This window comes from Balaenoptera ricei, chromosome 12 (assembly GCF_028023285.1).
Source record: "Balaenoptera ricei isolate mBalRic1 chromosome 12, mBalRic1.hap2, whole genome shotgun sequence".
NCBI lineage: Eukaryota > Metazoa > Chordata > Mammalia > Artiodactyla > Balaenopteridae > Balaenoptera > Balaenoptera ricei.
Window position 1 is genome coordinate 22350145 of NC_082650.1, and position 26896 is coordinate 22377040.

Sequence of the window (26896 nt, forward strand, 5' to 3'; positions counted from 1 at the left end):
GAAATCTTTATAGATTTGCACTTAGCTTTTGGATGGACATTTCTACAATGGAGAGAACTGTGTTATAGCCCCGGTCCAAGGACATTACCATCTAATGCCCATAGACTACGGTGTGGGTGTGGAAGGTTCCAAAGAGAAGGAGCACTCAGCAAGTTTGCAGACACCCTGGAACATGGAAGCAAGCAAGCTTTGAAAGGCACAGCTTTGAAGACACTCCATGAGTCTGCACGGCTTTCAAGCGAACTAGCACTTGAGACCTTGTGTAACAAAATGGACACTGGGGACACAGCTCTAGGACAAAAAGCTACCTCAAGGTCTGGAGAAACTGATAAAGCATCAGGTAGATGGAGACAGGAACAATCAGCTGTTATTAAGATGAGCACTTTTGGCAGTCAAGAGGGACAGAGGCAACCACAAATAGATCCTGAGCATATCGGAAACACGGCATCAGCACAACTCTTTGGTTCTGGGAAACTGGCCTCACCTAGCGAAGTGGCACAGCAAGTCACAGAGAAGCAATACCCACCGCACCGTCTGAGTCCTTATTCATGCCAACATTCACTCTCTTTCCCTCAGCACTCATTGCCACAGGGGGTCATGCACAGCAACAAGCCACATCAGAGCCTTGAAGGCCCTCCGTGGCTTTTCCCTGGCCCTTTGCCATCTGTTGCCTCCGAGGACTTATTTTCCTTTCCTATACACGGCCACAGTGGTGGTTATCCTAGGAAAAAGATTTCAAGTCTGAACCCTGCTTACAGCCAATACTCCCAGAAAAGTATCGAACAGTCGGAAGATGCTCATAAAAAAGAGCACAAACCCAAAAAGCCCGGCAAGTACATTTGCCCTTACTGCAGCAGGGCGTGTGCCAAACCCAGCGTACTGAAAAAACACATCAGGTCCCACACTGGTGAGCGGCCATATCCATGTATACCTTGTGGTTTCTCTTTCAAGACAAAGAGCAATTTGTACAAGCACAGGAAGTCACATGCCCATGCAATTAAGGCAGGATTAGTCCCTTTCACAGAGTCAGCTGTATCTAAATTGGACCTAGAGGCCGGTTTTATTGACGTAGAAGCAGAAATACATTCAGACGGTGAACAGAGTACAGACACAGATGAGGAGAGTTCTTTGTTTGTTGAGGCTTCTGACAAAATGAGTCCTGGCCCACCCATGCCGCTGGATATCGCCAGCAGAGGTGTCTATCATGGGTCACTGGAAGAATCCCTGGGAGGTCCAATGAAGGTGCCGATTTTGATTATCCCCAAAAGCGGGATTCCTTTACCTAATGAAAGTTCTCAGTATATTGGCACTGATATGCTACCAAATCCGTCTTTAAGTACTAAGGCTGATGACTCTCACACAGTTAAACAGAAACTTGCACTAAGACTGTCGGAGAAAAAAGGACAAGATTCTGAGCCATCTCTAAACCTTCTGAGCCCGCACAGTAAAGGAAGCACTGACTCTGGTTACTTTTCCCGCTCAGAAAGTGCAGAGCAGCAGATAAGCCCTCCAAACACAAATGCAAAGTCTTATGAAGAAATCATCTTTGGAAAATACTGTCGGCTTAGTCCGAGAAATACACTCAGTGTTACAACCACAAGTCAGGAGCGCACCACGATGGGTAGGAAGGGCACCATGGACTCGTTACCTCACGTCAACACCAGGTTGGATGTCAAGATGTTTGAAGATCCTGTTTCACAGCTGATCCCAAGCAAGGGAGAGATCGACCCCAGTCAGACAAGCATGCTGAAATCCACTAAATTCAACAGCGAGTCAAGACAATCCCAGACTATTCCATCATCTATCAGGAATGAAGGAAAACTTTATCCAGCCGGTTTCCAAGGCAGCAGCCCAGTTCTCCTAGAAGCTCCTGTTGACTCTTCACCCCTTATTAGAAGCAACTCAATGCCAACTTCTTCAGCAACTAATTTAAGTCTTCCTCCTTCTTTGAGAGGAAGTCACTCATTTGATGAACGGATGACTGGTTCTGACGATGTGTTCTATCCAGGGACTGTAGGAATACCCCCTCAGCGCATGTTAAGAAGACAAGCGGCTTTTGAGCTGCCTTCGGTACAGGAGGGGCACGTGGAAGCAGAACACCATGGCAGGATGTCAAAGAGCGTCACAGGTCCCTCCTTGAAGGAAAAGAAACTGATTCCTGGGGACAGGGTTGGCTACGACTATGATGTCTGTCGGAAACCCTATAAGAAGTGGGAGGACTCTGAGACACCGAAGCAGAGCTACAGGGATGTTTCCTGCATCAGCCCCTTGAAACACGGCGGAGAGTATTTCATGGATCCCTCGTTGCCATTGCAGGGAGTGCCAACCATGTTTGGAACTACTTGTGAAAATCGAAAACGCCGGAAAGAGAAGAGTGTAGGGGACGAGGAGGACACCCCCATGATTTGCAGTAGCGTCGTCAGCACGCCCATGGGCATCGCGACTTCAGATTACGAGCCCAAATTGCAGATGCAGGAAGGAGCCAGGAGTGGATTCGGCCTGGCTGGACAGGAAAACCCTTCTCATGGTCACTCTGAGCGCTTTGACCCGTGTCGACCCCCGCTGCAATCTGGAAGTCCATCTCTTGGGTCAGAGGAGTCACCCGCAGCTGCTGAATCAGACAAGCCGTCGGACGGAGGGGGCAGGAAACCTCCAGGCAATGTGATCTCTGTGATTCAGCATACGAACTCGCTGAGCCGCCCCAATTCATTTGAGAGGTCCGAGTCCGCTGAACTCGCCGCTAGCGCCCAGGAGAAAGCCTCGTCACCTTCCGAGACCTGTGACAGTGAGATCTCAGAAGCCCCGGTGAGCCCAGAGTGGGCTCCGCCCGGGGAGAGCACGGAAGGCGGGGGGAAACCATCCCCTTCGCAGCCGGTCCCGCAGCCGCCCTACCACGCGCAGCCCCGCCTCGTGCGTCAGCACAACATCCAAGTCCCCGAGATCCGCGTGACCGAGGAGCCTGACAAGCCAGAGAAGGAGAAGGAGGCCCAGAGTAAAGAGCCAGAAAAGCCGGTGGAGGAATTTCAGTGGCCCCAGCGAAGTGAGACCCTCTCCCAGCTCCCGGCCGAGAAGCTGCCGCCCAAAAAGAAGCGTTTGCGACTCGCGGATATGGAGCACTCCTCCGGGGAATCCAGCTTTGAATCCACAGGCACCGGCCTCTCCCGCAGCCCCAGTCAAGAAAGTAACTTGTCCCACAGCTCCAGTTTCTCCATGTCTTTCGAAAGAGAAGAAACCATGAAGCTTGCGGCACCTCCCAAGCCGGATGAGTTTGGGAAGCACTCGGAGTTTTTGACGGTCCCTGCTGGTTCGTACTCGTTGTCCGTCCCCGGCCACCACCACCAAAAGGAGATGCGACGCTGCTCGTCCGAGCAGATGCCTTGTCCTCACCCAACGGAAGTCCCAGAAATTCGGAGCAAGTCATTTGATTACGGGAATCTGTCCCATGCTCCGGTGGCAGGGGCGTCGGCATCCGCGCTGTCCCCATCCCGGGAGAGAAAGAAATGCTTTCTGGTGCGGCAGGCTTCATTCAGTGGCTCTCCCGAGATCGCCCAGGGGGAGGCCGGGGCAGATCTGAGCGTAAAGCAGGAGCAACTGGAGCACCTGCACGCCAGCTTCAGGTCCACGTGGCACCACGCCCCGTGCTCTGTGCTCCCCGCCCTTCAGGCAGAGGACCCAGGGAAGCAGGCTGTGGGTCCCTGTGCCCAGCTGAGCTCAGGACCGCTCCACCTGGCCCAGCAACAGATCATGCACCTGGATAGTCAGGAATCTCTGAGAAATCCCTTGATACAACCGGCATCCTATATTACAAGCAAGCACTTGACTGAACAGCCCCATTTATTTCCACATCAAGAGACTCTTCCGTTTTCTCCAATCCAGAACACCTTGTTTCAGTTCCAATATCCTACTGTCTGTATGGTTCATTTCCCAGCTCAGCAGCCCCCCTGGTGGCAGGCGCACTTCCCCCACCCCCTTGCTCAGCACGCTCCAAAGAGCTATGGAAAGCCCTCTTTCCAGGCAGAAGTTCACCCCAGCTACCCCTTGGAGCCTGTGGCAGAGCACACTGGAAAGAAATCCGCTGATTATGCGCACACGAAAGAGCAAACCTACCCGGGTTATTCAGGAACATCAGGGCTACACTCCAAGAACCTTCTTCCAAAGTTTCCATCAGGGGAGAGCACCAAGTCAACAGATACTCCCTCCGAGCCCGTTCTTCAAGAAGAGTTCACCTCAGCAAACGCTGGGCCTTTACAGTCCTTACCAGGAACAGTGGTTCCTGTTAGGATCCAGACCCACGTACCGTCCTATGGGAGTGTCATGTACACAAGCATTTCTCAGATGCTTGGGCAGAACAGCCCTGCCATTGTCATATGCAAAGTCGACGAGAATGTGACCCAAAGAACACTGGTAACCAACCCGGCCATGCAAGGGATAGGATTTAACATTGCCCAGGTATTGGGGCAGCACGCAGGCTTGGAAAAGTGCCCCATCTGGAAAGTACCTCAGACCATACCCCTTGGCTTGGAGTCCTCGATCCCCTTATGTTTACCTTCCACCTCGGACAGTGTCGCCACCCTGGGAGGCAGCAAGCGGATGCTTTCTCCAGCCAGCAGCTTGGAACTCTTCATGGAAACAAAGCAGCAGAAAAGGGTCAAGGAGGAAAAGATGTATGGACAGATCGTGGAGGAGCTCAGCGCCGTGGAGCTGACCAACTCAGACATCAAAAAGGATCTGTCCCGCCCACAGAAACCCCAGCTGGTTCGACAGGGCTGTGCTTCTGAGCCAAAGGATGGCTTGCCGTCAGTGTCATCGTCCTTCTCGCTGTCCCCCTCCTCATCTCAAGACCATCCGTCTGCCAGCGTGCCCTTGCGGGAGCCCTTCCCTCCAAGCTCCAGGGCACCTGCTCTGGGGCAGAAGTCCAGTGGGCCTTCTGAAAGCAAAGAGTCCTCAGATGAGTTAGACATTGATGAGACGGCGTCTGATATGAGCATGAGCCCGCAGACTTCCTCATTGCCACCCGGGGATAGTCAGCTTGAAGAGCAAGGAAAGGGCCAGAAGCTGCCTGCCGGCGTGCTGGTCCCCAGAGCGTCTGACCCAAGCGGGAAAGTGGCGAATTCAACTCTTCTTTTCACGGACGTGGTAGATTTCCAGCAGATTCTGCAGTTCCCGAGTCTGCGGACGACAACGACTGTGAGTTGGTGCTTCTTGAATTATACAAAACCCAATTACGTGCAACAGGCCACCTTCAAATCCTCGGTATATGCTTCATGGTGCATTAGTTCCTGTAACCCAAACCCATCAGGATTGAACACCAAGACCACGCTGGCTCTTCTGAGGTCCAAGCAAAAAATCACCGCAGAAATTTATACCCTGGCTGCTATACACAGGCCTGGAGCCGGCAAGCTTACGTCATCAAGTGCTTGGAAGCAGTTTGCTCAGGTAACAAATATTGTTTCTGAAAGCATTCTGTGTTGTGGATTTGATTGCTGGGCAGAATACGTAGTGAAGGACGTACGGAAAAAAACATACAAGTAAAATGAAGACCAGAGTTGGGGAGGGGGTCCTCTGCAAACAGGCCTTACCCATTGACCCTGAACTTAGTTATGAGGGGTCAGTACCAGTCAGTACTTAGGAAAGTACCAAGCACAAAGTATCTCCTCAGCCAGGTGCAGTGAAATCCCACCGCAGGGACTAATTCCTTTGAGTTCCTCTCCGTTCCGACCTCTGTTAGTGACCTAGCAGACCAACTTTCCTTTGATGTGAGGACTTCAGGAAATTGTGACATGAGGACATAGAACAGGGAGTGGACACAGGAGAGGAAAGGTCAGGAAGGAGGCTGCAGGGTGTTAGAACTGAACTTTGTGAACTTCTGAAGGAGGAGTTGTTCCCATTGGCTATACGTTTTACTAAAATTTATTTTTAATATATTTCTCTCAAAACTCATTTTTCCAAGGGATTAGCAGGTTCATTCCTACATGAACAATTATTGCCTTACATATAGGATTATAAAAATATTAATAAGGGCCACTTTGGAATTTATGCTAAATTAATAAAGAAGTACATGGAGGTCTTAAACAAAAATATATAATAAATAAAATATAAAATATATTTACTCATTTCAGTTACCATTTCTCTTTAATAATTTTTGAGAATATTTTCTAAACGCCTAGAGATTGTTTGAATAGCTACTTCCAAAAACAGAACATGTTTTTAACGTTGTTATTAGTGTTGTACAGTGTAAGTGCTAGTGGGGTCTTGTTGGGTTTTTTTTTTAACAGAATGTTGAATTTATTCTGTAGAAACTGTCATCTTTTCTGATTTTATCCCTGTTGTCCCTTATTTTATGTAGCTGGCCTATAGCCTTTTAGCATGGAGTTTAGGCTGATTTTCAGAGACCATGGAAGAGTGGGATGTGTGCGCTTCCTCTGTGTCTTAGGGAATGCATACGAAATGATTCTCTCTTTTTGGCCTACAGATGAAACCTGATGCGACCTTTTTATTTGGCAGCAAGCTAGAAAGGAAACTAATGGGAAATATCTTAAAGGAAAGAGGGAAAGGAGATATTCATGGAGATAAGGATATTGGATCCAAACAAGCTGAGCCCATTCGAATTAAAATCTTTGAAGGAGGGTAAGGAAACACATGTGCAAATTTAAAGTATTCCATTAAATTCAGCGTAAATGGTCCTGAGTGTCTGCATGGAAAAGTCGTATCTCCTCTGGTCTGAAGCATAAAGCAAATTCCTTTTTCTATACACATTTCTGAAGTCTGTCTGGTAATAGATAATGAGCTTGTGCCCTTGCTTTCATGACTTGCTTTTAATGAAAATGTCCCTATTGTATATGGTTCGAACTTCTGCCTTAAATTTTCATACCTCTAATTTAATATGAAATCGACTAAATTGCTGGACTCTTGATATTGTCTAAGTTTGTTCATTCTTTGGTATTATTTTTATAGGCATTTGTTGTGTTACTAATGGACATATTTCTATTCTATGCTTACAAAAATGCAGTCATGCACACTCATGTATAAACCTAGAAACTAGTTTTATTTTATTGTTTTTATTATTACCTAAAGTCCAGACCTTATTGGGATTTCACCAGTTCCTTCAATACCCTCTTTCTGTTCTAGTATCTAAGCCAGGGCACCACTTCGCATTTAGTTGTCATGTTTCCCCAAACTTCTCTGGTCTGTGACAGTTTCTCTGTCTTTAGGAATTTCTTTTTAAATGTTGAATTCTGAGTTGCAGAAACTCAAGTAATAAGGTTCAATGATTTTGTTGTCTATCTAGTTAAGAAACACTGCATGTATGTGTAATATCCAGTTTTAGATTTTGATAGAAAGATGTCTTAAATCTAGTCACAGGAGAGAAAAAGCCCAGACTTTTGCTTTAAAATTTAAAAATTTTAAAGGACGTTAACCACGTTTGGGGATTGTGATGTGTCTACCTTATCTTTGCAACAGATCTATAATTTACGTATTTCCATGAGCATGAATTTATTCTAATTATATTTGGAGAACAAAATAATGTTACCTGTTTGACTCTAAAATGTTGAGTGGTTGGTGATATGAAGTATCAATTTCTCACATAGATTTACGAGTTTGGAGATGGATTATCAAAGTTGGTTCCCTGGTAAGGTTGGCCCCCTTGGAAGGATGCCTAGTATTGTCACCACTAAAGCCACAGCTGTTTGTAGTCATGAAGCTTGTCTCACTATTTTTTCACATTCCTCATCTTTTAATACAAACAAGAGAAATAGAGATTTTATCTTTATAGAGAATGAGTGATCCCTGTGACTGAATCAACCCTTACATTCAGCAGTCTTCTTCATAACAGTGAACTTGTACTAGATTAGCGAGACTTTCACAGTTACTGTATGCTCCACTAACGAAGGACACAAATGAAAAAGCATATGTGAACATTTTATTGCTGTGTTTTGATGATCCAAAAGGATTGGGCCATATTTAATTTTCTCCTCATTTCATTGTACCATGTTATGGGCTATGTCCCAATCATTCCTTTTTTTTTTTTTTAACGTCTTTATTGGAGTATAATTGCTTTACAATGGTGTGTTAGTTTCTGCTTTATAACAAAGTGAATCAGCTATACATATACATATATCCCCATATCCCCTGCCTCTTGAGCCTCCCTCCCACCCTCCCTATCCCAGCCCTCTAGGTGGTCACAAAGAACCGAGCTGATCTCCCTGTGCTATGCAGCTGCTTCCCACTAGCTATCTATTTTACATTTGGTAGTATATATAAGTCCTCAAGTCCATTCTCTACGTCTGCTTCTTTTTTTCCTGCCCTGCCCCTAGGTTCTTCAGAACCATATATATATATATTTTTTTTTTTTTTTAGATTCCATATATATGTGTTAGCATACGGTATTTGTTTTTCTATTTCTGACTTACTTCACTCTGTATGACAGACTCTAGGTCCATCCACCTCACTACAAATAACTCAATTTCGTTTCTTTTTATGGCTGAGTAATAGTCCATTGTATATATGTGACACATCTTCTTTATCCATTCATCTGTCGATGGACACTTAGGTTGCTTCCATGTCCTGGCTATTGTAAATAGAGCTGCAATGAACATTGTGGTACATGACTCTTTTTGAATTATGGTTTTCTCAGGGTATATGCCCAGTAGTGGGATTCCTGAGTCGTATGGTAGTTCTATTTTTAGTTTTTTAAGGAACCTCCATACTGTTCTCCATAGTGGCTGTATCAATTTACATTCCCACCAACAGTGCAAGAGGGTCCCCTTTTCTCTACACCCTCTCCAGCATTTATTGCTTGTAGATTTTTTGATGATGGCCATTCTGACTGGTGTGAGGTGATACCTCACTGTAGTTTTGATTTGCATTTCTCTAATGATTAGTGATGTTGAGCATCCTTTCATGTGTTTGTTGGCAATCTGTATATCTTCTTTGGAGAAATGTCTGTTTAGGTCTTCTGCCCATTTTTGGATTGGGTTGTTTGTTTTTTTGATATTGAGCTGCATGAGCTGCTTATAAATTTTGGAGATTAATCCTTTGTCAGCTGCTTCATTTGCAAATATTTTCTCCCATTCTGAGGGTTGTCTTTTCATCTTATTTATGGTTTCCATTGCTGTGCAAAAGCTTTTAAGTTTCATTAGGTCCCATTTGTTTATTTTTGTTTTTATTTCCATTTCTCTAGGAGGTGGGTCAAAAAGAATCTTGCTGTGATTTATGTCATAGAGTGTTCTGCCTATGTTTTCCTCTAAGAGTTTGGTAGTGTCTGGCCTTACATTTAGGTCTTTAATCCATTTTGAGTTTATTTTTGTGTATGGTGTTAGGGAGTGTTCTAATTTCACTCTTTTACATGTAGCTGTCCAGTTTTCCCAGCACCACTTATTGAAGAAGCTGTCTTTTCTCCATTGTATATTCTTGCCTCCTTTATCAAAAATAAAGTGACCATATGTGCATGGGTTTATCTTTGGGCTTTCTATCCTGTTCCATTGATCTATATTTCTGTTTTTGTGCCAGTACCATGCTGTCTTGATTACTGTAGCTTTGTAGTATAGTCTGAAGTCCAGGAGCCTGATTCCTCCAGCTCTGTTTTTCTTTCTCAAGATTGGTTTGGCTATTCGGAGTCTTTTGTGTTTCCATACAGATTGTGAAATATTTTGTTCTACTTCTGTGAAAAATGCCATTGGTAGTTTGATAGGGATTGCATTGAATCTGTAGATTGCTTTGCGTAGTATAGTCATTTTCACAATGTTGATTCTTCCAGTCCAAGAACATGGTATATCTCTCCATCAGTTTGTATTATCTTTAATTTCTTTCATCAGTGTCATATAGTTTTCTGCATACAGGTCTTTTGTCTCCTTAGGCAGGTTTATTCCTAGGTATTTTATTCTTTTTGTTGCAATGGTACATGGGAGTGTTTCCTTAATTTCTCTTTCAGATTTTTCATCATTAGTGTATAGGAATGCAAGAGATTTCTGTGCATTAATTTTGTATCCTGCTGCTTTACCAAATTCATTGATTAGCTCTAGTAGTTTTCTGGTAGCATCTTTAGGATTCTCTCTATATAGTATCATGTCATCTGCAAACAGTGGCACCTTTACTTCTTCTTTTCTGATTTGGATTCCTTTTATTTCTTTTTCTTCTCTGATTGCTGTGGCTAAAACTTTCAAAACTATGTTGAATGATAGTGGTGAGAGTGGACAACCTTGTCTTGTTCCTGATCTTAGTGGAAATGGTTTCCATTTTGCACCGTTGAGAACGATGTTGGCTGTGGGTTTGTCATATATGGCCTTTATTATGTTGAGGTAAGTTCCCTCTATGCTTACTTTCTGGAGGGTTTTTATCATAAATGGGTGTTGAATTTTGTCAAAACCTTTTTCTGCATCTACTTAGATGATCATATGGTTTTTACCCTTCTATTTGTTAATAGGGTGTATCACATTGATTGATTTGCATATATTGAAGAATCCTTGCATTCCTGGGATTAACCCCACTTGATCATAGTGGATGATCCTTTTAATGTGCTGTTGGATTCTGTTTGCTAGTATTTTGTTGAGGATTTCTGCATCTATGTTCATCAGTGATATTGGCCTATAGTTTTCTTTCTTTGTGACATCTTTGTCTGGTTTTGGTATCAGGGTGATGGTGGCCTCGTAGAATGAGTTTGGGGGTGTTCCTCCCTCTGCTATATTTTGGAAGAGTTTGAGAAGGATAGGTGTTAGCTCTTCTCTAAATTCTTGATAGAATTCTCCTGTGAAGCCATCTGGTCCTGGGCTTTTGTTTGTTGGAGGATTTTTAATCACAGTCTCAATTTCAGTGCTTCTGATTGGTCTGTTTATATTTTCTATTTCTTCCTGGTTCAGTTTCAGGAGGTTGTGCTTTTCTAAGGATTTGTCCATTTCTTCCAGGTTGTCCATTTTATTGGCGTATAGTTGCTTGTAGTAATCTCTCATGATCCTTTGTATTTCTGCAGTGTCAGTTGTTACTTCTTTTTCATTTCTAATTCTATTGATTTGAGTCTTCTCCCTTTTTTTCTTGATGAGTCTGCCTAATGGTTTATCAATTTTATCTTCTCAAAGAAGCAGCTTTTAGTTTTATTGATCTTTGCTATTGTTTCCTTCATTTCTTTTTCATTTATTTCTGATCTGATCTTTATGATTTCTTTCCTTCTGCTAACTTTGGGGTTTTTTTGTTCTTCTTTCTCTAATTGCTTTAGGTGTAAGGTTAGGTTGTTTATTTGAGATGTTTCTTGTTTCTTGAGGTAGGATTGTATTGCTATAAACTTCCCTCTTAGAACTGCTCTTTCTGCCTCCCATAGGTTTTGGGTCATCATGTTTTCATTGTCATTTGTTTCTAGGTAGTTCTTGATTTCCTCTTTGATTTCTTCAGTGATCTCTTGGTTATTCAGCAGTGTATTGTTTAGCCTCCATGTGTTTGTATTTTTTACAGATTTTTTCCTGTAATTGATATCATTCCTTAATCTGTGATCCATCTTCTGCCTGGTGGTAATCAGCTGTTTATTCCAAGAAGTGTGTTACCACCTCTTATTTTGCCAATTGCAAAGTGATATGTTCAAAAAAAAAGTATTACTGACCAAATTTTTAAGTGTATATGTTTCTTATTACTATTTAATTCATAGACTTAGTAATTTAATCAAACATATCTTTTAATTATTTTTTCAAAATCCATTAATTCTTTTTTTTCTTTTTAATTTTTGAATTTTATTTTATTTATTTTTTTATACAGCAGGTTCTTATTAGTCATCAATTTTATACACATCAGTGTATACATGTCAATTCCAATTGCCCAATTCATCATATCTTTTAATTATTTTTTCAAAATCCATTAATTCTTGTATCAAGTAAATTCATGGGTCTGCAGAACTGTTGAAGGGTAAATATTTTATTTGTGCAGACTTTTCTAATACAGTTATATTTTATACAAAATTTACTCTATTTTCATTCTGGAAGCAAGTTAATCAGCTGAGACATTAAAATAGTGTTATTTGAAGATAATACATTGTACATCAAGTTCAATGATGGGCCTGGGCCACAGTAAGCTTAAAGTACCCTTCCCTGAAGAAAAGTTGCTTTCTATAAAATTATTTGTTTTATTCTATTGTCCTTAGGTAGTTTCATCCAGTTTGGGGCAGAGAATAGTGATATTAAAAGATGAAAGATATTTTGCATCTTTAGGTTCTCTTCTTCTTTATTACAAAAGACAATGTGAGATGAAAGATAAAGTTCAAAATAGTTTTGAAGAAAAAGTTGACTTTGGAAATTCCTTGTCCCTAAGTGGGAAAGATTTATTTATTTATTTATTTATTTATGGCTGTGTTGGGTCTTCGTTTCTGTGCAAGGGCTTTCTCTAGTTGCGGCAAGTGGGGGCCGCTCTTCATTGCGGTGCGCGGGCCTCTCGTTATCGCGGCCTTTCTTGTTGCGGAGCACAGGCTCCAGACGTGCAGGCTCAGTAATTGTGGCTCACGGGCCCAGTTGCTCCACGGCATGTGGGATCTTCCCAGACCAGGGCTCGAACCCGTGTCCCCTGCATTGGCAGGCAGATTCTCAACCACTGTGCCACCAGGGAAGCCCCGGGAAAGATTTAAAGGAGCAGAAAGCATGCAAAACTGACTATTCATATTTCTGATACTACTCAATTCTCACCTGGATTGGTACTGACCAAAAAATAGATAATGTTAAGATTAAATAATATCCATAGCAGAGTGGATATTTAAATATGTTGGATGGATTTTCTCTCTTAAATATTCTTCAGTGGATTGGACAAATGAAGTTGAACTTGCTTTTATTTCTGATGATTGATTAGCTAGAACAAAATAGGGAAGTTTGCAGTGTTCTTAGAATGTAAAACAAAACAAAACAAAACTGTAAATCTAGTGCCTTTAAGTCAGTCCACACTGAGTTAGGGCATTTTGTAGGTCACTTTACCTTTTGAAGTTATAAAAAGAGCCCTTCGAAAGGAATATCTTCCCAAGAATGACATTAGACTCATAATTCTCGCCTGAGATTTAAGAGATAATGATATTCATTGAGTTATTCAGTAGAATGCTGCTATACTCTATGATAGGTCATGTTTCCCTGTATTCTAAACAAAATGTGATGGATGGTGAGCACTAGATAGGTTTCTTCCATTGATAATTACAGTGACTACCTAAGACTTTGCTCATCTAACTGATTTAATTAAACTAGATGACCTCAGTTATCCTTTCAAACTTCTCTATTAAATCCTTCCAGAAAGAAATGCAAATTTGATTGAAAAATAGAATTTCTAGTTTTCATTATGTAACAGTACCTTCCAGAAGCCACTTGAAATTTAGACTTCACTTTAGTACAGATTCATGGTCCTTGGGAAGAGCAGATCAAATCTGTAGGCAACAGTTGGTGAGCTCAGCTCAGCCTGTGTAAGCTAGAAATTTCTGACTCTCATGCCAGGATTGTAAAAATAGAGTAGAAACTTGCAATGAAGAATTCTATAATCAGTTATATTTATTCTAGCAAATTCAGAGGGGTATGTGTGTTGTGTATGCACATCTTAGATGATGGAATGTTAACAAATGATATGTGATGATTTAAATATGCTAGTATAACTTTTTGGATGTTTCTTGGCCAGAGGCAGTGAGGTACACAGCTCTGCAACTCTTTGAGGCTTATATAAGCCCATTGAACATCTGTACGGAGTCCATATATTTACACTTCATAGAAGAGCCAATTCCATTTTGAACTCCATGTAGAAAAAAATTCCCTTTTATTTACAATGCCAAATCTGTTCTTTCAGGACTTTACTGCATAGTTTGCACAGGCTTTGTAGAAATAAAGTTGAATAATTGTTTGTAAAAGTCCCTCCTAAAAATTTGTCTTGCAAATGATTAGCTTTTGGTTTGATGTATAACATGCAAAAGTATTTGGAAACACACTGTATTTTCCCTTTTTTAACAGGTATAAGTCAAATGAAGATTATGTATATGTCAGAGGACGTGGACGTGGAAAGTACATTTGTGAAGAATGTGGGATTCGCTGTAAGAAACCGAGCATGCTCAAAAAGCATATCCGCACTCATACTGATGTCCGGCCTTATGTATGCAAGTTATGTAATTTCGCCTTCAAAACAAAAGGTACAGGTCTGATTTTTTTTTTTTTTTTAGAGGAAAAACACTTTTTTTGATGACTGCTCCAGATTCTGAATACTATTTTATAACTGTCATCGACAATTAGTTGGTTTTCTTTGTGAAAATGTGACCCCACAAAATGTATTTTCCTCTTCATGTTAAGTGGTCTGAGGATGTACATGAGACAGTGAGGCTCCTTTTATGACCTAAGTAAGAGCTACAGACTTAGGTCCAGGCTAGTTGTCTCGAAGGAAGTGGCTAAGAATTGCCTGGATAGCTATTACCTCATGTTGGAAATGTTATGTGGTCTAGAGAATCTTTGCACCGGTATTGAAATACTGCAGGGAGATAATCCATGCCATGGCATTAGAAAAGCAAGGCAGCAGCCGGAAAGAAAACATGTGCCCATGGTCAGTTTCAAGATTATAAATGATGTAGAGACCCGCAGACTCCCTGGTGGGCCCCTCCATCCACACTTGCATTAATTATGCATAGAAATTTGATAGCTTGTATTCTGTGTATCTATCAGCACAGAGACAATTTCTTACTCTCAGGCCACAGCTATTAATCTCATAAAACTAAGACTTGCCTTGAAATGATATTCTCTTTTTTAAAAAAAAATCTGGTTTTAGAAGGTAGATTTATATGAAAATATTTTATACTAAAATGTTGCTTCAATTATATTTCTATCATTTTATAAAATTATGAAAATGTGTATAAACCCAGTGTTCTCAGAATACAAATAGTAGTGAATTAGAGGTGGATGACTTCTGTAGAAGTATGTTTTACTACTTACTGTAGAAGTACTAATGGATCCTCTAGACACACCCTCACTAACCTCACACTAACATTTTCCAATGTTTTAACTTTAGATTTGCATGCCAATTAATCTGCTCCACTACCCATCAAGAAAAATAAATATCAAATAAAACAATCTTTGGTAGAGAAATGTGTACCTATTTTCTCTTATACACAAAATCCTAAATTGTCTTTATTGGTTTGTCAGAAGTAAAAATGTGTAGCCTCTCAACGTATCTGTTTCTTCTTTATTAAAAAGATATTTATATTATAAGTATGCCTCTTTGTAAGCCAGAAAGAGGGGGAGGGAGTGTTCATTTGCATTTCAAAAGAGATAAACATAAGGTCCTTTAAATACCATCCACTTTTGCACAATCAAGACCTTTTATGTAGAACTTCACTGAGAGACTCCCTAGGACATAAGAAAATATAAACTTTGGTTTTAGGAAATACTGCAAATCCGCCAGTCATTACAACTGATATTCCCTGGGCATATGAGTTAACTGTAGGTATAGCTGCATGAAACACTGTGTGAAGAAACATCACATAGCTATTTCTTTTTTCCCAAATTAAAGTTGGCTTTGAACCATTGTCTTGGAGTTTTAGCAGGAAATAATTTATTCTTGGTCATTACTGGAGTTTCCTTGTCACCCTTCGGGAAAGTACAAATGTCTTGGAATCTTAAAAAGAGCAGATCATCCTGGGAAACCCCTCGCCAGTTTTCACTTCTGGCTGAAGTGCTTGTTGTCATGTCATCTGAGCACAGAGTCAGAGCGCACTTGTAGGACCGGTACCTCCTCTGTGCCTGTGTCACTTCTCCAGGTGCCCTTTCCTGCCATCCTGCTCCCCTCTCTTTGCTATAATCCTTCAGATGTTCAAGACTTCAATAAGCCAAAGTCAGGGTGGGGTTGTTTCTGAGCCCTGTTTCTAACTACAAACCTACCCTGAGGATGAGAGCTCAAAGCCTGACTGCCTACTTGAAACGAGTGGAAAGAAAAATATAGGAGAAGAAACACATACTAAGATCTAAAAAAACTATCTTGACATACCTAACATCTACATATGTCCACATACTCAGATCACTTGCACCCTTACAGAAGCAGATGATTTCCATTAATTTGTAGGTATATTTAATTAATTTACAGATTGTAGAATTCTTGATGATATGTCTTTAAAAATTTTTTAGATCTTTAGAAAAATTGTAGATATAATTTTTTTGATAAAAAAGAGCAATAAGGGCCAGAACATATTTCTATGTTTGGAGTTATCAAAATACCACCTAAAATTTATAGGTATATGAGCAATAAGCCAAACGTTAAGTAAAAAATGAAGTAATATAAATAAAATAATAAACAACAGTGCCCTAGTTTAGAGTTGTGGCTCATATATTACATTAATAGTAAGCTAAACACTCCTACAAGGGGAAATAAACTATTTCAGCTGGGTTCAGGCTGGGTTTCCATCTAGATTCAATGAGCCTACTCTTAAAAATAAAGCATTTGCTGCTATGTTACTAAAGTAACGTCAAAGCGCAAAGATAATAATATGGCCATTACAACTGAATTAGTTCCTGGATCTCTTTTGATAAGTTATATATATGACATGGAATAATATATATATAATTTCATAGCTCCTAAATCAAAGGTGATTGGATCAGTGTTTTCATAATTTCTCACATTCCATATAGCAATTATATAAATCTATAGAAACACACATATGTATTTAGGTACACGTATAACTGTATAGTCAGCTCTTTATATCTGTGAATGCTGAACCTGTGGATATGGAGGGCCAATTGTACTACACCATTTTACATAAGGGACAATTGTATATGTCTTATCATCATCATAATACATATTTGACATAAAATTCTTTCTTTTTTCGTAGAACAGTGGGAGTTTCAAGATAAATAAGAAAGGAATTTTGCTGCTCCAGAACTTTAGAAGCTGCTGTCATAAACTTTGCTGATATATGCCAGATGGATAGATGCTAAATACTGAGACTAATGCTTCCTATAAGTAGTTAGCTAAGTATTTGTATGGATCTTTGAATTCATTTACAGGATTGGCCCCAACATTAGTTTGCATATATTTTTTCTTCTGACAAGTGAGGATCCTGCAAGTTTAATCTATATCTGATCAATGCCAGAAGGTCTGGGGTCCGGTGGATGTGTTGATGGCAATATTTCATTCTGAAGTTGCTCAGAGAGTTGTGACCCAGCTTGTGCCATCCTGGTTATATGGAATCCAAGGAGGTGGGCCCAACTGGGCCAAAGATATTAGATCCCTTCTCAACCAGGAAAGCCTGGGATTCCCAGTCGTACTTGAGCCTACTCTTGAAAAGCTGTGACCCTAGACTTTGACAAGTCTTCTAGAATGAAGAAAACCTGAGATTGGGCTGAAGTTGTCTGGGGTTAATATCTTCAGAAGCCAAATTGTTCCTCTTAAGTTTGAGACAAGGGGCAGGGGCAAGAAACAAATCTTTGTTATCTCAAGTCAGTTCATTTCACACTGAATTTTGCAGCAATCATCACATTTTGGTAACCAATTGCTCTTTTTTGGGCTGTATTTTCTAGGAAACCTAACGAAGCATATGAAATCTAAAGCACACATGAAGAAATGCCTGGAGTTGGGGGTCTCAATGACATCAGTGGATGATACCGAAACCGAGGAAGCAGGTATTTCATACTTTAGTTGACTGACCTCCTTACTGTGCATGCTGGAGCTTTGTGGCCAAGGTGGTGAAATAAATTTAGGTATTTAAAAAAGATACTGATCACATTTCATTTTACTAAATACTAAATATAGAAAAGAAGTCTGACACATTGAATTGCTTGAAACTTACTGAGAAGAAATGCATTTCAGTTCTGGCTGAGGAGGTGGAAAGGCCTTACTATGGAAATACTTCTATCTAGAACCATAAAGGAAATCTAATTGCACTTAAGTTGTGATGGTGATTTAAAGTTTATGAAACTTTTTGGGAAACTTGAAAAGCAATTTGTCTTATTTTTCCTATTAAGAGGAAATCTAGTAACAAAAATAATCCATCACTAACCTCAATAGAAAACCTGAGGGTCAGCTGGGCCTTGTGAGGTCTTATACCTGTAGAGACAAGTCTTGCTTCTCTTTTTCCTCTAATACCATCATTAACAACATTACATACCCATTTATTGAGGGTTTTCTATGAGTGGTATGATGCTTGAGTTATAAGGTCCTACTATGGAGTCCGTATTACAGGGTGGAGATGAAACCAGATAGGTACATAAAAAAAACACAAGAACCAATCTAGAGTCACAGAGGTATGTGCCCATGTGTGTTATAGGAGTTCAGAGATAGGACTGTCTCTAAGGGCTGGAGGGTTGAGGAAAGCTTTTGGAAAGAGATGGGACCTAAATTAGCTCCTAACCTTCATGTTTGGATCTTGATCTTCACTCTCTTTGTTCAATTGCTTCAGAAACGATGGAAGATTTGCACAAAGCGGCTGAGAAGCATAGCATGTCCAGCATTTCAACTGATCATCAGTTCTCAGATGCTGAAGAATCGGATGGTGAGGATGGAGATGATAATGATGATGATGATGAAGATGATGATGACTTTGATGACCAAGGAGATTTGACACCAAAAACAAGATCAAGAAGCACCAGTCCCCAGCCTCCTAGATTCTCCTCCTTACCTGTGAATGTTGGCGCTGTGCCCCATGGGGTTCCTTCTGATAGCTCCCTGGGGCATTCTTCATTGATCAGCTATTTGGTTACTTTGCCAAGTATTCAGGTTACTCAGCTTATGACACCAAGTGACTCGTGTGAAGATACTCCAATGACAGAATACCAGAGGTTATTCCAGAGCAAAAGTACAGACTCGGAACCAGACAAAGACAGGTTAGACATCCCTAGTTGTATGGATGAAGAATGCATGCTGTCTTCAGAGCCGAGTTCCTCCCCAAGGGACTTCTCACCCTCCAGCCGCCATTCCTCACCAGGATATGATTCTTCACCCTGTCGAGATAATTCACCAAAGAGGTATCTGATACCCAAAGGAGATTTGTCGCCCAGAAGACATTTATCACCTAGGAGAGATGTGTCGCCCATGAGACATCTTTCACCAAGAAAGGAAGCTGCCTTGAGAAGAGAGATATCACAAAGAGATGTTTCACCAAGAAGGCATCTGTCCCCAAGGAGGCCAGTGTCACCTGGGAAAGAGATCACGGCCAGAAGAGACCTCTCTCCCAGAAGAGAGAGAAGATACATGACCACCATAAGAGCACCATCTCCCAGAAGGGCTTTATACCACAACCCACCGTTGTCCATGGGACAGTATTTGCAAGCAGAGCCAATTGTATTGGGGCCTCCTGTAAGTATAATTAGCTTTCTCTTTCTAATATATAAGTCCAAGCACATTGGAGTCTCTTGATGACACACTAGTGTGAAATGTTTTATGACATGGGTCTCTCTCATGGGGAGGAGTAAACTTGGTTACTGAAAATAGAAGGAAGACATTTTTGTTGCATGCTATTGTCAGTAACATGTCTGTGGTATTATCCCAAGTGTAGTATTACATCAGAGAAGAGCATTTCCAGCGGGTAACAGGGGAGATCTTTCTAAATGCTTTCTAAGCCTAACTCATTATTGACAGGAGTTGAAACCTTTGCATGAGTAGAAAAGGTGAAGTCTTTGGAATCGCATGGCTGCCTAGACAGACGTTCTCAGGGACATTTAGGTGTCATTTATGTAACTCTTTGCCAGGTAAGGATTCTGATGCAGGCATTAGCATTGACTTTCAATCAAAAAAAATATTTTAAAATAAACTCATTACTTTGCCCACAGTGAGTGGACATGTGAAACCAGTGAGGGATCAGAAGAGGGGAGAATGAACCCCTTGGTATGTTTATAAATGAAAGGCATGAACATGTATGCTTTTCTTCCTGGTACCACCACTTCCTGCTACTGAGTGCCCTTGTAAAGTGAGATCTTGAGCCCACAGAGAATGGGGAGTTGGGAAAGCTAAGGGAGAAAGCATCAGAGGCAATTTCTGTGGTATGCCCTCATTATAGATTAAGATAACAACAGCAGCAACCATGGATGAAATGTAGGCAGTAGGCTTATGCAAATCCATAGAAAAGCACCTGCCCTGCCTCATTCCACCAGCGTGGTAGACCTTGATGTCTCTTTCAGCTTGTGTAGCGTTTTAAAAAATGAATGAAGCAGGCACCTAGTGTAGACAGAGGAATGATACCTTTGGAGTTTGGTCGCTCTAAATGTGCTTTTTGTTTCCTGGGCTCTGTTCTTTGCCATTCTCTTTTTGCTCTGGATTTCCATCCTGTGGGTCGGCACTGTCCTTCACAGCCAAAGGAAGCACTGCCAGCTCCCAGCTCTGCCGTCTTATCATTGCCCTAGTGGTCGGCTTCCTCCCTCTCATCACCTTTTCACCACCCTGAATTATATGCTTAGGTTGTCATTTTTGAACTTTAGGAAAACTCCCTGCTGCATTCCACTCCCCTGCCCCCAGCACCCTCTGTTTACAAGCCCGCCACCAGCTTAGTCTTCATGGTTCAATTACTGCAGAAGCATGCGTAGCTATCAGGACTATTTGTAACTATTTGTCAAACGAATAAATTAGCAAGCTAAGAAAAAGAGGGACATTTCCACAGGTTTTTTGTGTCTTGGTGGTGCTAAGTAGAAAGCAGGGCTCTTCTGAAGTTCATGCTATTGCAGCATGAATGGAGTGAGAAATCCCTCCAATACCAGGATACCACATCCAGGGTGTAAAATGCTTTTTCTGGTATAGACCCAATGATGCTGGTGAAGTGTGTGAGGTGAGGCTCTCCTGTTCCTGATCAACTACAGCCACAAAAAATAACCCTTTGGTGCCAACACACTATTGTTATTAAAAAATAATAGCAACTCGCAGCCAACTTGGGCAAAGGAAGTGAAGGAGTAGACTGAAGGACTTCATCTAAATTTTGGATCTATGGCCAGAAGGTTGTTGTTGAAAGGAGATTGGTTTTTATTAGTCATTCAGTTTGCACCAGTTTTTTTTTTTAATACCAGTTCACCTGGATACTTAATAGAATTGTTGAACTTTACCATTTATGAAGCCCAACTGTTGAGGCTTTGGTCTATTACCCAGTTTAATCCTCTGTAGAGAATTCTTAGCAGGCTGCTTTGTTCATGTGATAGGAAGGAATAGACCTTGGAATCCTCCCTGAGGATCCTCCCCAAGCAGAGACACTTGGTCTCGAATGCTTCCCGTTTGATGCTTTACCACACCGTTTTGGAGGGGCTGCAGAGGGTTTTCATCTTTCTATGATGTACGGACAAGATTTTCATTGCCAGAGCAAAAAAGAATCAATGATCCTATGAGAAGTACGTCTCCCGATTGCTGTAGTAGATGAGTGCTTCCCCCTCTCTAAATAATGTATGAACGTATTAAATTGGAATAACCCTAAAAATAATTCTTTTTGATGGAAATTCTATTAGCAATACCTTGGTGTTTAACATTGACCAAGGGCTCACAGGGCAGTGACTGTGGCATGAAAGGACCTTGTGGTCCAGTGTGGCATGCTCATTACCTGGTTCAGTCTGGAGTGGTAGGTCCCAGGGAGCAGGTTTGGAGCAGTCACTGAGATTCTAGTATGCTGCTGTTTCCTCCCTAATGCCCTCCGGTTAGTGTTAATTTTAAGATAGATGATAGATAGGTAGATATATGATAGATAGAAAGGTAGATAGATAAACAATAGAAAGGGAAAGAGAGAGAGAGAGAGAGAGAGGGAGGAAGGAAGAGAAGAAGAGAGAAAAGAGTTTTTTATTCATTCATTCAGTAAATATTTTTTGAGGGTTTATCATATGTGGCTCAAGGATGATGAGGAAAAAAATTGTACAGTTTCTGGCCTCATCTTTTTTAAACAAAAAATTTTCCTTTTCTATTTTTAAAGTTTTGGTAGATAGATAGCAAGGAGACAAAGAAAGTGTGTCCTGGTCCTCGGTACAGAGTGTCCGTGAACACTGTCTAGTAAAAGTGTCGTCCTACAGTTCCATCCCTTGCTCACTGTGTGATCTTGAGCAAGTCAATTAACCTCTTGGCCACAGTTTCTTAATCTGTTTGTGGCAGTCAGGGGGCTGGGCCGAGCAGATTTCTGTCCTTGAAAGAACTTGCCATTCAGCTGTAAGGAATGCAGTGAGCTGACAGCCTCCAGCTGTTCATACCTTCAGGCTAGGCCTCCACTTGCAAGCCAAGGCCACGTTCTCCCCTGCAGCCCCCAGTCAATGGCTGAGCCTGGATCAGCCCCAGCTGACCACCTGCTTCCTCTTCCCATTACCTTCACATACATTAACTCCCCGATCCCCCATCACCACCCCCAGCTGAACCTCTTGCACCCCTACCTCCTTCTGAGCCTTTGCTTCCAGAGGACCTACTGACACTGTTGAAAAGATGAGTGGGGTAAATATCTGGTACATGGGGTATATGTATAGATATACACACACATACGCATTCACTTAACACAACCCACACATGCATTCATTATTCATCTTTCCATATCAAGATTTTTCAATAAGATGGGAGTGTGTTCACGATATTACAATGATAAGGTCCAAGTTATGAGAATAGTGTTGCAAATGGAGTAAAAGTTAGAGTAGAAAAATCTTCTTGAGAGTTTATTTGGAGGGTGAAGAAAGGGTCAATTCAAGGACAGAGGATATGTGGAAAAGCCTGACAGTATTTGGAGCCGTGGAAGTGGTTACATGATAGGAATTGTACTTGTGCACTTGCTTCTGTGACTGTAATCATTTAATTTCTGGTCAGTAAAGGTCTGACTATAACACTTTTACTCTTAACACAGAATTCTATTGGCTTTTGAACATACTGAATACCTCCTATTTTTAGAGGACAGTTCATCACTCCCTTTGTTAGACTTGACGCGGAGATCTCATGAAATGTGACAGCTGTGTCTCTGGCTGCCTCACAGACCCCCGTTCTGATTAGGTGTGTGCAGTGGACATCACAGAATAGCAATCAAAAGCAAAGTGGAAAAATAGCCAACCTACGTTTTATTTTAAACTTTGAATCTGTGATAATCTGTAATTAAAAGAAGATTCATTTGGTTATCTTCAAAGGTCATTATTGCAGGCATTATGTTCTTCCACCTTACGTGGTGATGGATGAAGGAAACATGCCTTTTTTCTAAACCAGAGCAAGTATAAGAGGGATTTTTTTTTTTTTGGTAGCATTTAAATGATTCTTTGTCATACCATAAAATTCTCCCCTTACCTAGCTTATGAGATGCTTGTGGTTATAGGGTTGATGATTACATGATTTCTCCTGCACTTTGAGCACAAGTCATTTGTTTTTGGCTTGAATAAGGTGAAGCCCAGAACAGGGTAAGGGCCAAGCATGGTACAGAGTAGCAGAGGCAATGCATAACTTATCGTTCTTGAGCTGGTCTCACGATCCAAATAGAACTGGATGAATCATTAATGGTATGGAGCATATCTTGAATTTTAGAACTGAAACATCCTTGAAATGAGTTAGAACATTTTTTGGTCTCTCCTGATTACTACCATATTTGACACATTTGTATCTCTCTGATTTTAAGTTCTCAAAAAAATAAAAATAAAAATACAGTGAGTCTCTTTTAGATGACGATTCATTAAAAGAATGAATCTCAGTAACTGAAACCTCATCAGGCTGATTAAAACCTGATAATCTCACAGTATAGGTTGGGTTTTGCTACAGAAACAATTATACAAAATAAGTTCTCCATTTTCAGGACTGGGACCATAAAATCTGCAATACTGGCCCCCAGTTTTAAGTATCTTAATCCATTAATTGCCAAGAAGATATTTAAGTGGAAATAGTAGTATAAACAGAAGAATTAAAACACAATCATCTTTGGTTCCCAGCTGTGTAGTTGAATGTGAGTTGTAACGATTTGAAATATTTAATATTAACTACTTTGATGCATAGTTTCCATACAAAATCTGGCCTTGAATTAAGATTTGATGGAGAAGCTGGTGCTGATCTTCTGCCTCGATGTCTCCTGAGCAGGAATTTATTCCTTTAGACCAATGTCTTGCACACTGGAGTAACCAGTTTGTGTTATCACCACCATTTTGTCATCTGTTCTGTAGAAAACTAAAAAAAAAAAAAGAAAGCTAATTTTCAGGCTTGTCACTCCATTTATATTCATCAACACTTAAGAAAAATATTAAAAATCTGCCCAGTATGTAAACAGATGGTAATCTTTTAACTTCCTTTTGAATTAAAAAATCTATTATTAGTGGTTTTTGGCTCAGTAAAGTTTTTTTGGTAATTATCCATTATTTTCTTTTCATTCCATCTTATGAAAAAAACAGAGCTGGAACGTGTCTCTGTACCTAGTGGAAAACACACTGCATGATTTATTACATTGCTGTTTAACAGCAAAGGCAACTTTTCACAGACCCACCGCCTCATTCAAGAATCCTAAAAGACCACTGAGAAAATCTCTTTTGTCTTGAGAAATAAAAAATGGATAAAAAGATTAGGGAGTCTTCACGTGTCTTTTTTTTCTTTTCTTTTCTTTTTTTTTTTTTTTTTTTTCTTTTGCTAAGATACCTGTCAGAAACCCTACATAACTTGTTCCCAAGCTGTGCCTGGATCTATGCTCTCAGCTGTACTATCTGCCTTTCTGCTGGGGGCTGGCTCCAGTTCTGTTCAGACCCCTGTCTGCCTTAGTGAAGCTCAACCACTTTATTGCGTTGGATCCTGGGAACACAGCTCTATGCCCCTCTGCCCAAGCTTAATTATTGTCCATGGTTTGGAATGTATAATAATGTCTGATGGAAAATGATCCATTAGGCTTCAAAGGACATAGCGGGCAGAGGAATGAGGGAATTCAGGGGAGGGAGAGGATGACTTGTAAGGCTCTAAGCACCAGCCTAACCAGCAGATACTGGTATTTAAACATGCCTTCTTATAACCTTGGGATATGATGGGTAAATTCTAGGGGCTTATACCTGCTAATATCAGACATTTATTAGATTGATTTTTGTCTTCACGTGTCTTGAAAGAATGAGTGAGTGAGTGAATGAATGAAACAGCTTGACCTAAGCGTGAAGGATGATGGGTCCTAAGTATTGTGCTCTCTGTTTCCCGATGCAGAATTTAAGAAGAGGATTACCTCAGGTTCCTTACTTCAGTCTCTATGGAGACCAAGAAGGTGCTTATGAACATCCAGGCTCCAGCCTTTTCCCTGAGGGTCCTAATGACTATGTCTTCAGTCATCTTCCACTCCACTCTCAGCAGCAAGTGCGAGCTCCTATCCCCATGGTGCCAGTTGGTGGGATCCAAATGGTTCACTCCATGCCGCCGGCCCTTTCCGGTTTACACCCTCCACCCACATTGCCTCTGCCAATGGAGGGCTCTGAGGAGAAGAGAGGAGCTTCAGGGGACTCCTTCGCCAAGGATCCCTATGTGGTTCCTAAGCAGCATGAGAAGCGATCTCCTCACGCTCTGCAGTCATCTGGTCCACCTAGCACACCCTCCTCTCCTCGGCTACTGATGAAACAGAGCACTTCAGAAGACAGCCTGAACGCAACAGAGCGGGAACAGGAGGAAAACATACAGACTTGCACAAAAGCCATCGCCTCCCTCCGGATTGCCACAGAAGAGGCCGCTCTGCTGGGGGCAGACCAGCCAGCCCGGGGGCAGGCGCCCCATCAGAAACCCTTGGAAAGTGCACATGTGAGCATTAGACACTTTAGTGGACCTGAGCCAGGTCAGCCCTGTACCTCAGCTACCCACCCTGACTTGCATGATGGTGAAAAGGACAATTTTGGTACATCACAGACTGCATTCGCTCACTCCACGTTTTACAGCAAGAGTTGTCTGGATGACAAACAGTCGGGCTTTCAAGGCAGCAAAGAATTACCCTCAAGCACAGAGGAAGACAAGGAACCTTCGTCAGAAAAGAGTCAACTACATTGATCTAAGATGCATGGAGACTTTCATTTCCACATTTTCCCCTTTGTTTTTGTTTTTGTTTTTCTAGAAATAGAGGTAATCAAGTTTATAGCATGCCTGTCCTAAGTTACAGTAGTTTGCTATTATATATACTTTTGTTATATCAAAAGAATTAGGTAAATTAACAAGTCATCATGAGCCTGACCAAAACAAAATTTGAAATTAACCTATTGGGTCTGGTACTTTTAAAATTGTACAGATGTTTGTGCCTTTTCTTTACTTTGCTTATATTCTTATAAGCATTTTTTAGCAGTAATTTGTACATATTTTAGAATTTGTGTATCTGCTTTGTAATAAATGTAATTTCTTTCCTTTTTTGGACACTTGGATCTAAATGATGTAAAGCAAAACAGCATCAATATATATGTGAGGTTGCACTAAAACATATTTTTATATGATTAAAACTGAACAGCTTTTATGTACAGCTCTGATTCTGTAATACTAATATTTATTTACTTTGTTTCATAAATTGTACATTTTTTCTTAATGTTGTGGATTGCTTTTCTATGTGAAGCATGGGATTTACTGTTGCGTAACTAGAACAAAAATGTATATTGTAAACAAGATATTTAAACTAGAGTATCTTATTCTGCACTTATGCATTAGTTTAAAAAAAAGATAAAGGATGTATCAGTCAGTTCTTAACTCTTGTAAATTTTTTTGTCTCTTGTTTGCTGGATTGACTATAACTTAAGTGCTGATTGTGATTTTAAACTGATAGTACCGTAAAGCATTAAAGTAAACAATGTGCTATTGTGAGTTTTTTCAAAGCTTTATAAATCAGTTATAAATAATATTAAAAGTATTTGGTCTTATGTGAACATGTTGATCTATATACTCATCTAAATATATGGGAAAACATTCCACCCCATGTAAATATGTACAAGTGCATCACTGGTACAATTTTATGTAACTCAGTTGGACACTAGGTTGCCACAGACCTATGCTAGGGTGTCTTTAAAAATTAAAGTGACAAAGCACATGG

The 26896-nt window shown here is 40.9% G+C and overlaps 1 protein-coding gene across 1 annotated transcript; it reads left to right on the top strand.

The window, feature by feature from the left end:
• On the top strand, positions 1-26896 carry HIVEP2 (HIVEP zinc finger 2). The gene is made up of 6 exons (XM_059941083.1): positions 1-5436; positions 6473-6627; positions 13947-14122; positions 17490-17591; positions 18368-19263; positions 25051-26896. Exons 1-6 carry the CDS (start codon positions 271-273, stop codon positions 25873-25875), a joined length of 7320 nt encoding a protein of 2439 aa, XP_059797066.1. The 5' UTR covers positions 1-270; the 3' UTR covers positions 25876-26896.